Source organism: Prunus dulcis, chromosome 3, assembly GCF_902201215.1.
Source record: "Prunus dulcis chromosome 3, ALMONDv2, whole genome shotgun sequence".
Taxonomy (NCBI): Eukaryota; Viridiplantae; Streptophyta; class Magnoliopsida; order Rosales; family Rosaceae; genus Prunus; species Prunus dulcis.
Genome location: NC_047652.1, coordinates 14807068 through 14819842, shown reverse-complemented (window position 1 = coordinate 14819842; position 12775 = coordinate 14807068). Strand labels below are relative to the sequence as shown.

General features: G+C 39.0%; 1 protein-coding gene across 1 annotated transcript; it reads right to left on the bottom strand.

Moving 5' to 3' along the window:
* Window positions 1–9984: 9984 nt before the first annotated feature.
* Window positions 9985–11785, bottom strand: LOC117622789 (amino acid transporter AVT1I-like). Its single transcript, XM_034353561.1, has 3 exons — window positions 11717–11785; window positions 10938–11452; window positions 9985–10504 (listed from the first exon to the last, which is right to left on the bottom strand). The coding sequence occupies exons 2-3, from the start codon at window positions 11430–11432 to the stop codon at window positions 9989–9991; spliced, it is 1011 nt and encodes a 336-aa protein (XP_034209452.1). The 5' UTR covers window positions 11433–11452; window positions 11717–11785; the 3' UTR covers window positions 9985–9988.
* Between the last annotated feature and the right edge of the window lie 990 nt (window positions 11786–12775).

Genomic DNA, 12775 nt, shown 5'->3' with positions numbered 1-12775 from the left:
ACCATACCTTACTCGATTGATTTGGTGGAGAAACGAAGGAGAAATTCGAGCTGGAAGATCGGGTGAACTCGGGTGAACATCCGTCGGAAATCATGGTTTTCCGACCAGCTCCGGGAGGCCCAAGGGTGGAGGTCGGTCAGGTCTTGACGGCGAGAGGGAGGCGGAGCCGATGGTATCCACGACGGAGATCAGCTCGGCCTGTGGTGGCCGGGCCATCGCCGAGAAGGTGAAGGGTCGCAATGATCGGGTGCGACGGGAGAGAAAGAGAGAAGAGAGAGAAAGTGACGGGGGAGAGGAGAGAGAAGGGATAAAAATCTGACTTTTTGGCCAAATTACCATTTTGCCCTTCGCGGTATTTAGACCATATCTTCTTCGTTACAGCTCCGATTCGGGTCTACTCCGTGTCTACGAACTCGTTTCGCCACGCTCTATGCAATGACGTAAGCGAAATTCCCAAATGCTTTCTCGATTAAAAAGTCAAATTTTCTCCCATTAAAATATGCGAGGGCAAACTTGTCTTTTTGCTAAAAGATATTTTCCTTACTTTTTAGATATTTTCTTTCTTTTTAGATATTTTGTTTTGGGTTATTACAATCCACCCCCCTTATAAAAATTTCGTCCTCGAAATTTACGTCTCTGTTATTCTAAGCGGGGGAAGGATTACTTCTGCATCTGCAACTCAGGTTAATATACTGCATAAATCACTAAAAGCTCATCACTTTCCCTTCCAAACTCTGAACTGCTTGTTTTCTACACATTCTATAATCTTATTGGGCCCGGTACAGCTAGGATTTGGCTCCCTGGCTTCTTTAAATCTCATTTCACCTTTTTCAGGCGATAAATATCGAGAATACTTATCTGAAGATCCTTCTTCTAGTATCTGCATAACTTCTTGCCAATCCTGGTTACTTGAGTCTTTTTCTGCTTAATCCAATAAGATTATTTATTTCTTTCTACACTTTCAGATTTCAATAAATCTTGCTTAACATTCCATCTTCATACTTGGATGGTCCATACTATGTCTCGTATAGAGCAGCAATTGGAAACATTTCAGTTATAGATACCAATAGAAAATCTTAGATTTGTAATCCGAGGAAATCCGACAACTGTTACTTAAGGCCTACTCTCAAACCAGCATTTTTTTTTTCACCCCAAGCATTCTGAAACTGTAGTAGACTATGTCTCAATGACCTTTCCACAATTTGAGTCAGTTTCTTAAGTTGGTCATCTGTCTAGAGTGCATTACGGTATTAAACTGAAATCAAGGCCCAAAAGCTTCTTTTAGCTGAGTCCAACTGGAACATAATCTGGATTTTTAATTCTGTACCGTATGGACTGGTATTCCATAGCGTCGTAAAACCCTATCTATGAAAATTCTTACCAATTTGTTCAGACTATACTTGGTTCTCACCTGCGGAACATATACAGACTTACTAAATCGATTCGTGATTTTCTACACTCCACCCTGCCTCCTCTATGTTCAAGGAGGCTGAACACAAAATCCATCGTAAGTTCCTCCTGCTTCCTTTCAAAACTCGAAGGTAATTGCAAGAACCTTGCTGATTCTTGTCGCGGGGCTATTCCTTGCTGCTAAGTTCTATCATTCCTTTCATCATAAGAAGTTCCTTGAAGATCTCTATTTTGAACCTTTGCTTTTCATGTCATATAATTCAACCTTTTACTTGTAGAAATCAAATCAAGATCCTGAAATTAACTTGTAAATATTCGAGTTCATTAGTACTGATTTTCCTTGACAAGTCATTAACAGTACTTTCTGATTATTCGTATCCAACTCAACTTTTTGTCTTACTATCACTGATAATCTATCTCCTTCGGAGATAAGCCACTTCTTCCTGAGAATTCCATACTGAGTGTATCTATATCCTCTGACCATTTTCTCCGTCTCAAGTTTTCTTCCTCCTGTATAAAGAAATTTGGTAACCTCTTGTGATCTGTAAGGATTTTGCATATTTCTTCATAAAGGACGGCCACCAACCTTACTAAGCCAGACTTTACTGTGACCCGTTCCAAATCATGAATAGTATGCTTCGATTTATGCTTCTTCCGTTGTTGAGGTACATAAGCACTTACTCTACCATACTGCATCTACACAAACCTCAGTTCTTATGGAAAATAATACTGTAGCATACCAAATTCTCCCTATCCTCCTGCAGTGCTGAAATCGAAGTAGTGGTTGGCCTGCTCTTAAGTTTAACGTCCTCCTCTTCTCACTGATCTGACCACACCAATTTAACTTCTTTCTTTTCTAAAGGATGAACAGCGTCGCCATGGTGGATAACCTTTCTACAGGGCGACAGTAAGAATCGACTTACCTAGAAAATCCTGTATCTCAGTAGCACTGATTGGTCGTAACTAAATTTGCTACTGCTTCAATCTTTGAGGATCAACAAAATACTTTTAACCGAAATTATGTGTTCCAAGAAACTCACTCTTTCCATCCAACATACACACTTCTGAGCTTGGCATAGAGTTACTATCTTCTCAAAGTCCACCACCCAAAGTTCAAATACTCCTCATGTGCCTTCTGTTTCTTCGAATACACTCAAAGGTTATTTAGCTACGTGATCATGAGGCGATCTCTCTACCGCCCAGACATTCTATTCACAGGGGGGTCCAAACTACTACTGGCACATCCCTTAATTCTCTATAGTATGACCAGAAACTCACAGTACCCATACCTTATTCTCTAATTCATTACTGGAATTATCTAAGTCTCATACTGTTTGTTAGAAAATCCCTTAGCATTCCTTACTTATTAAACAATTCCTTACTGTGAATTTGTGAACTTCAATCTCTGCATTATGATTTTGGCCGGCTGCCTTAAGTCCAAGTACAACCTCATGCTAATATCTCCTTCCTTAAATAACTTTAGAACACTTCAATGAAGAAAATCTTAAGCTAAATGATCCTCTTCACGATTAATTTCTGCAATTAAGTCTTTAACTCTTTCACTTACTGGTGTCATTTTATACTTTATCCGAGAAATAAGTTCCATTCCTGGAGCGGGCTCAAGAATAAACTTGATCTCCTGATGAAAGGTAACTCTGCGATATGGTATCTGATCAAATCAGTTCAACCCTAAGATAACATCCAGTCAACCATGCCGGAGAGGAATTCAATCCGTAACTGCAGTAAATAATGCTCATACTTCCTACTGAGTCGGGTTATACTATCTATCTGCAGGTTTAAAATTGTTACTACATCCCTTTGGCTAACTGCTTCCTCAACCAGCCATACTGATCTGGGTCCATCGCTAAACAGAGCTCCCATCAACTGTGGTATTTCCTGTAACTTACCTTGCATACTTGTTTTGCTGTAGCAATGGTCTTTTTATACTAAGGGAACAGCGGAAATCCTTTTTGAAAGGTCTAGACTGTCCATAATATTATCCTTCAGTAGTACTCCTCTAGCAGGGCCCGGATTCATGCCTACCACACCTGGCACATTAGGGTACCTTCTCCTATTAGGGTATGACAACAATTGTCTTTCGATACTCCTGGCTATACTAGTCCCGGAACGATTTCCAATACTACTACCCTGACTGGTACCTTCACTGGAACTAGATCCAGGTCGGCAGCCTCCATACCTACGGCCATTCGATGACCGGAAACTGTGATCACTACTGTAGTATCTTTCTTAAACTCTTCTTGATTAATGTTACCCTTTTCCAAATACTGTGCACAAAGTGCACCCCATGGTCTGCCCATTATTTGACTGGGGCAGAAATCACCACGGCACCAAAATTGACTAACTATTAACTGATCACAATACCTTGAATGGAGGCTTTTAGCCTTATCACAACTAGGTACTACCTCTTACTTCCCAGTCTCTATGAGTAGAAAACCATACGTAAAATCTTTTTCTCATATTCTGATCCAGTCATTATCCTCTATTCTGCTGCAAAAACTGCTGTATTCACACCTTCTGTAGACTTGTAGATAAGACTGACTATCACATCCGGCTCTGAAATGCTTGTCCAATACGAGTCAAAGAATTCTATTATCGTTCTTAACCAAATCCCATCAATACTCTACTCTTTTGTGAAATAGCCAGAACCTCCCAAATCTACTCTACTCCTTCAATTTAATCCTCTTTTTACTACTGGTACCACCATTATCCCAATTTATAACTCTCAATCCTTTTTACGGGATCCACCTATCTCACTGATGGATCTCTGGCTGACTAAAGCCTGAGCTAATACCTCCAGGGTCTACTGGGTGTTAGGATCTCCCTGCCTCCTAAGTACAGTAGCTACGGCTCCTGACGAGCCTTTACAAAAGATTACTCTGCCGGTTCCGATACCGGTGCAGTTCCTGTCTGATTTGGGAATCTCATCCACTTACATCGAGATAACTATCTAATTTTCCTATGGATACCACCACCTTTTGGGCCCTATTTGAAAGAAACCAAGGATGCACCGAGTGCAAAGTCTACAGGAAGTAAAACCTATGCTCTGATACCAAATTGACAGGACCCGACCCAATTTCCACTTTGGAATTCGAGCCAAGTCCTGTGCGTGTCCGACACCTGGCGAATGTCGGGCACAAAAGACCTTTTTACCCTTCTCGTCTCAAATTCTTTTCAAATTTCCTTAGACTTCTGCCGAAATTTCGGCAGAGTCTCCCCTGTATTTTGACCAATCCCAAAATTTTCCACCTGTTAAACAATCAATAAATTCACACCAACTGCCAGAATATCTCAAATAACCCATCTCAACTCTAGTTTCACAGTTTCAACTAGATATCAGAGCATTTTCTAAGTTTCAGAGTTTCAAGGATTTTCTACAAAACTCTACCTTACGTGGTGACGCGGAAGCTTTGAATGGCCCGGTGGTGGATCCCGCGTACTTCTATGGCCTGGGGGTGAAAAACAAGTTGAAAAGGTGAGTGGACAAAAATAATGTTCTTGAAAACAATTTTATAAACATAATAACCCCCATTTAAAAATAAGAAGAAGTCTAAATTGAGGGTTTGTCTAGATTTCAATATAGAGTATTCAAATAAGCATGTAAAAACCTACTGATGACTGTGCTTGTATAACTGAACCAATATGTAAAGATATAAATGCACGAATATCAAAAAATTGATATAAAATAACTGAAAGTCATACTTGAATAAAAGAAAACTCAAATCCTCTGAAAAATACCACCTATTTGTACCCCTGTCATGTCCGTCAATTCCCCTGGCAGGTCTCGGGCGCCACGCAGTCCACCCGAGCCGCAAACTGGCGAAATCAGGGGACTATGATCAGCCTGTCCCGCCGGCAGATTTCTCGATGACACCAAGTCAGCTCGAGTCGCTCTGGCAGGATGCAGGGGACCGTAGTCAGCCTGATCCGCAATCCTGGCAGGTCTCCGGGACACAGAGTCAGCCGAGCCGCAATCCTGGCAGGTCTCGGGACACCAAGTCTGCCGAGCCGCAAATCCTGGCACTCACGGTCTGAGCGTCCCCGTAACTCGTGAGGCAAAGTCAAGTGCATTGACATAAACTGAAATCGGACTGGATGTCCGTAGACATCGGTCCAACTGTGGGTAATCACCAAAGAAAATGGGTACGAGGTGGTTTTAAAATAAATTCCTTTAGAAAAATATCTGAGTAATAATTGTAAAGCTCAAGTTGTGCTGCGGTCTCAACTGATTCCAACCTCAAACTCTGTTTCTATAACTGGTAAATAAGCAGCACAGACTTATAGAACTATTGTTGTACTAATCATGTTCGGAACCACAATAAAGCTTACTCAAGATCAAATAAAGAAATTTATTCAAATAAACTCATTTATAAAAACTCATTTATATAAAATCAATATAAAATCACTTATGAAATCTTATTTATAGAAATCCTTTATATAACTCATTTATATAAAATAATTCATGAAAGAAAGTCCACTCACTGCTGGTCCGAGCTAGCTGGACCCTTCGAAGGTCCCTCCTGTGGGTTAGTTGGACTCCTGGTGCATGATTATCCAAGAATAATAAATTAATAAACTGCTGGACAAAAAGAATTTAAATTAAACACACTGCCCCCGGCTCCTAGAAAGACGTGCATCTCATCCCAAGTTACTCCTATGCCCACATTAGCCCTTTCAAACACTTGGACCAGTTTTGGAAGATCCGACGCTCAGCTAAGCGATAAACTGTCACCCGGGACCCCGTGGGTCCACGATCTCCGATGGCCAATCTGGGCTTCCCTGAAGGTTCCTTACAGAGAGGGAACCATGTTCTGCGAGTTTGGTCCAAAACGGACGGTCGGATTGGCCAAAATCGCGTTATCGTTTAAAATCCAAACCCTAGCCCCAGGGTTCGCGATTTCGGAGTATCCGGGACTCCGATTCGCAATCCGTCGAATCCTACATGATCATGAGGTCATGTAGACCGACATATCCGAAATCCAGTGCGATCCGATTATTTGACGACACTGCACCCATGGATCGCGCGATATGGAAAATCCGTTCGGGGCTCAAACGGACTCCGAATCGAGATCCGCAAAATCCTACGCGCTCGTGACGACACGAGGGTCACAAAACTGCACAGAATTACTTCACCACCCTCGCCCACGCGCCCCAGCACGCGCGGGCAGATTTGGGTGTCTTAAGCGATTTCGGGTGGTCGAAAAATCTCGGAACCAAGACTCCAAACTCCTATCCTAGGTAAAACACCCCATTTTGAGTCACTTTTGTTCTTGGACATACCCCAAAAAGTGACCAGAAACAGTAGTTTTTGGCGGCCGAAGTTTTGGCCAGAATTCAAGTCGAAAATTGATCGCTTTAGAGCTAAAATCGATCGAAACCCATACATCCATCAGCTAGAACGTGAAAAATAGCTAAGAAACCATACCTTACTCGATCGATTTGGTGGAGAATTGAAGGAGAAATTCGAGCTGGAAGTTCGGGTGGATTCGGACGAACATCCGTCGGAAAACATGGTTTTCCGATCAGCTCTGGGCGGCCCAAGGGTGGAGGTCGGTCAGGTTTTGACGGCGAGAGGGAGGCGGACCCGATGGTACCCACGGCGGAGATCAGCTCGGCCTGTAGTGGACGGGCCGTCGCCGAGAAGGTGAAGGGTCGCAATGATCAGGTGCGACAGGAGAGAAAGAGAGAAGAGAGAGAAAGTGACGGGGGAGAGGAGAGAGAAGGGATAAAAATCTGACTTTTGGCCAAATTACCATTTTGCCCTTCGCAGTATTTAGACCATATCTTCTTCGTTACAGCTCCGATTCGGGTCTACTCTGTGTCTACGAACTCGTTTCGCCACGCTCTACGCAATGGCGTAAGCGAAATTCCCAAATTCTTCCTCGATTAAAAATTCAAATTTTTTCCCATTAAAATATGCGAGGGCAAACTTGTCTTTTTGCTAAAAGATATTTTCCTTACTTTTTAGATATTTTCTTTCTTTTTAGATATTTTGTTTTGGGTTATTACAACGGTTTTATCTAATTTGCGTCGTTTTAATTCTCAAGGTCGATACAAGCTGAGAAACTCATGTCCAAATGTAAAGCATGCATTGGCACGACATTCTTGTTTAATTATGGCAGTTTTTATTCCTAGGTGACTAGTTCATGCGTTGCACTAGATTCTATATAAAACGTGATGTTTTTATACTCAGATGACTAGTGCACTCTCGTTAGTCATCCGTATTAATTTTCTGTGCACGTATTTTGACGATTCAGTTTAAGTGATCACGTGACACTGTCTGGTTAATTTTAGTTTTCACCTGCTTTGGTCTTCTTATCAGCTGTGGATCTTCACCTAACACTTTGGTCTTCTTCTCAGCTGTGATGGCCCTCTTTTCCTTTGTTTAGGGGAAGAGGATTGTTTGTATTTAATAAGTGGGTCCGGCATTTGTTGGATATCGGAAAAATCACAGGATCCATCACGAATGCCAAAGAATTCAGGCCGGGTCCTATCAGGAACCTTGTAGACTTCTTGTTGGTAATGTGACTAATAAAGCTACGAATTCCTGGAAAATTTTGTAATATTAGAAGATTTCACAAGGGTGTAAACTTAAATATTGTGATAAATGAAAAAGTTTGAAAATTAAATTGAATTAGTTTAGAATTATTTTAAATTATTCTAAGTGTTTAGAAAAATAATTGGAAACATGCTGAGGCTATTTGTAAAAATAGAGGTGATAGAAACGTAGTGTTGGTGATTAGGAGCTCATAGAATTTTCAAGAACTTTTTCCGAGCTCGGAGGTATTTTTGTTGAATACTTCAAGTTTGAGAGCACAAAAAAAAGAAAAAAAAAAGAAGAAGAATGAATACATATGGTGCAATTTGGTTGGACCACCTTTCAAAAAGGCCAAAAAAAAAGGGTGGTGGAGGGAGGGGGCCGGGGCTGAAATGCATATTAATTATGGGTGGGCATTGAAATCAAAAAATTAGAAAATCGAATCAAATCAAACCCAAAAAAACCGTGTTTATTAAAAAATGTCAAAACTACGACAAAAACCGATTATTTTGTGATAGTATGTTTGTGTATTGCCTCTTTGAGTAGCCATATGAATGGATTCAGATTTAGTTTATGGCTTAGGACACAAATATTAATTATGTGTTTTGTGACCAATAGCACTTTGAATGAAATTCAATTTGGCTGTATGTTTTTCCAAGAATGGTGTGAAGGTGGTGAGCTTTATTATGAAGATGGAGGATTGTAATTTGGAATGAAATTCAGTTTGGTTGTAATTGGCTATGCATGAGGATTGTAATTTGTTATGATGGAGGTTGTAATTTGTTATGAAGATGGATTCTAATTTGTTGTGTTGGGTTGTAATCTGGTTGCTTTTTTTTTGCTTTTTGCTGTGTTAAAGTTTGATAGAGGATGAATTTGGGCTTAGGCCTATTAGAAATTGATGCTGAAAAGTTGTGTTTGGAAAAATTAATTTTAATGGGCTTGAAATAAGGCTGAAAAACAGAAAATAAAGTGAAATGAAATGGGCTCAAGCCTGTTTTATTGAATAAAATTTTGGGCTCATGCTCAAATTGGAAACCGCAAGAACCGAATTGGAATCGGGCAGGTCTAGATTGGTTCTGTTTTTTTAGTGATTTCAGGTCAAAATCGAATCTAACCGGACCGATGTTCTTTTCCAGTTCCGATTCCAGTTCTAATGAAAAATGAGACCAAATCGGACTTTACCCACCTGTAATATTAAGGGCTCTGGGTAAAAGAACCAGTTGGCCTTCCTCTAACTTTGGATTTACACTTCGGATTTTTGATTAACTTACGGGATCCTTGTGAAGAGTAATACAAGTTGAGGGAAAATTTTGGTGGGTTTGGAGTTTTCTAAGAGTTATTACTAATTGGGCTTAAACTTTTAAATTTGAGGTGTTTATTGGGTGGATTGAGCCATTTGAAAACTGAATTGAGGATCAAGGATTTATAGGGTTAGACGTAAAATTCTTGAAGTTGTTTTGACATAAGAATGCAAATTAACTGTTGTAAGTTTAGGATATGATGGAAGAACAAAAATGTGTATATATATATATATATTTTTTAATAGAGCGATAATTCCTCTTGCTGATTTGGATGATAGTATTTGAGTCAACTTACAAGTGAATATTGAGATCTTACAAATTGTATAACTATGTGAAGAGTGGATGGACTATATTTGAACGAATAATTTAGTTGAAGGATCAAAATATAAATCAGGCATAAGTTTGAGGACCATTTGAGTAAATAATTCAATTGTACTATCATGTGAAGAGTTTATGGAGATCAAAGAATATTTTTGGAAAGCAGTCACTGTTGTGTTTGGAAAGCAATCACCATGGTGACAACATTCCACAAAATAATTGTTATACTTGAACCTAAATTGAGGACTCCTTGGCCATCACCACATCTATATGCCAAAGTCTTTTCTTATGTTGGTGACTTTTTTGCCACAAATCTATCGCCATCAGTACTATAAAAGCTCTTCAACCATAGCAGCAGCAATATATATTAATGCTGAAAAAGAGAAGCTGCTACATCAATTTACAAATGCTCTATTATTTCTGATACAGCTGTGTAAGTACCAAGAATCATAACTGCAGCTCCCATTAAAATTATGAACCCTATAATCAACATCTCACATCCGAGATTTCGGTACGTAGCTGAAATTTTAAGGTAGCAAAAGCATGGAAATAGAAGTGAAGCTGATACACTCAAAAATGCTCCAACCAGTGACACGAGATATGCGAAAAAGGGAACCACCAAAGCTACTACAACACTGCTGATTACCAAGCTAGTACTGAGGAGAAGGTCGAAGGGTCTTTTATTGCAGTGATTTGGAAACCAAGTTTTGGCTGAATTTATTATTGGTGTAACCATTAAAGCATATTTGGATAGTGGATTGATAAGGGTGGTCCATATTGCGATTTTTGAGCTAAGTTTTTCGGTTGGGAGGTTTAAAGTTATTTGTGATTGAACTGTTGACCCAAACATTAAGTACCCTAAAACTGCCATTGATGCATATCCAATGGTGCATAAGATAAAGCACAGGAGGAGGACCTGCAACAACAACAAAAACATAATGAAAGTTGGTAAACAGATTTCAAGACCGCTGAAAAAAATAGTTTATCTGAATGATCATGATAAAATATCTATTGCTACATCCACCAAATTTTCTGATACTCATGATATCCATAATGAAATCTCCTAGTGGAAAAAAAAGATTACGTGATGAAACCCTAGCATAATTGATGACGAAAGTCGGATGACATGTCACATGTATGTGACAGACAAAAACTAGTCTCAAAAGCTTGAACTGTTAGGGAATAGGCCAACCCTCCACCCTATCGACCAACAAAAAAGTAAGGAACAAGAGTTGAACTTAGAATCCTTGCAAAGAAAAGTCTGATACTCCTTTAGAAAGTTTAAAAGCTTAAGCTATTAGGAAATGAACCCCGAGTGTATATAAAGCAAACAATTAATTTGTACTTACATTCGAGAACTGGCGTTTGTTTTTCATTGATGTGTAGAGTGTAGGGAACACCGGATGCGCACAATAGCAGAAGGCGTACAAGCTAACAGAAGTAGGGATTCCATTCCAATTAAGTGGAACTGATCCCTCTTGGTGAAATCCAATTCCATCAAAAGCACCAGTCCACAAAATTGACCCAAGGATGACAGCAGAGGCAAAAACCCCACTTGCAGAGACATAAGAAAGAAGGCTCAAGTTATCTAACCACACAGTTGGCAGCACAATAACTGCAGCAATTACTATAAAACATTCTTTTCCTCCAATTATGAAACCAGACACTTGCAGTTCAATGTTTGGAAATAAGTTGTGTAGGTTATCCCCTTCTAGAATTAGGAAAGCTGTTGAAACTAAGTAGAGTTCTGTGTTCATGAAAATTGACAAAACTATTCTTCCCTTCTTCCCAAATGCATGTTCACCAATGTCAGGATAAGTTCTTATAGTAGAATCCTCATCCATGCATCTTTGAATTAACAAGCCTGAGTAAAATGCAGCAGCAGCAATCACAAAAAGAAGTATCAAGCTTAGCCAACCTCCAGATGATAGTGTATAAGGAACTGACAATATCCCAACTCCTGAAACCAAATTAAGAGGACTAAACGACACACACACACACACATATATATATAAATCATAACTCAACTTTCAAGCATAATGTGCAATGTCAAAACAATTGTTGATAGCGAAAAAATGACAAGAAATGCTAGAATACCCAAACTGATCATATAATTAAGAAGTAGAACCTGACAGGGCATTAAGTCCATTGAAACAAGTTTTCAAAAAAGAGGTTGTGTTGGTAGTTTGATGATCACTGTTAGTTGCCCCTACTTCATCTGGTCTGCACCTTTCATGTTGCCTCTTCTCAAACACAAGTGGCAAGGTCAAGGATGTTTTGTCATTCATTTGAGAGAGAGAGAGAGAGAGAGAGATGCAGGTTCAATATTCTTAGATGATATGGATGTTAATGTCTCTGCTTGAAGGTGTAGCATACTCTAGAGAATAAATTTAGAAAGCACGTGAAAATGGTGCCAACATTGATCGCATTCTCATCTTCCAATATAGCATCAGAACTTTCTTTGGCTTTCCAACTCTCTTTTTTTTTTTCTTTTTTTTTTTTTTTCTCTCTCAGTCTAGTACTTTTTAGAAAGAGTAGACCCAAAAAAAAGAAAGACTTTTAGAAAGTACTCATAAAGATCTGCTGAACTTATTCAGACCGAAAAGAAGATCGACCAAACCAAATTTATAATGAACTGAACATAAAATTATTAGGTTAACTATTCATTTACCCATGAATTTGTATGCTACTTTCAATTTGCATTTTGAAATGGACCCTAAAAATTTAATCCCAAAATTATTTGATAGTAAAAAAGTGGACTCGTCAGTTGCATTCTTAATCCTTGATATTTCTGTAATCACACTTTTATATGAATATTTTTTGAAAATTAAAATAAGGAACCGATAAGTAAATATTATCAGAAATTATCAACTAAAACATGATATATATAAATTGATAGTTTTCTGAATTATATATGCACATTTGTGCCAGCTAACATTGGATCAACATATATATATAAATGGAACCCCGAGAACACCCACATACATCACACACATAAAATGTGCTTTATATTAGGATTTCTGGATAAAGAAAGTTTCAGTGGGCCAATTTTAACATGGAGGTAAAGTTAAAATAAAGCTATTCTGCATTATGCAAACTTTTGCTTTAGATTTGGATTACAATGTGGTCACAGATGTCGACCGAGTATATATATTAACTTCAGAAAAAGTATATTCCAAAATATTTT

Excerpts from the sequence above, each read along its gene's own strand:
- LOC117622789 (XM_034353561.1), bottom strand. The coding sequence starts at position 11,432 with ATGGATGAGGATTCTACTATAAGAACTTATCCTGACATTGGTGAACAT. Across the intron at positions 10,505-10,937 it reads ACAAACGCCAGTTCTCGAAT|GTCCTCCTCCTGTGCTTTAT; the intron begins GTAAGTACAAAT and ends TTGTTGTTGCAG.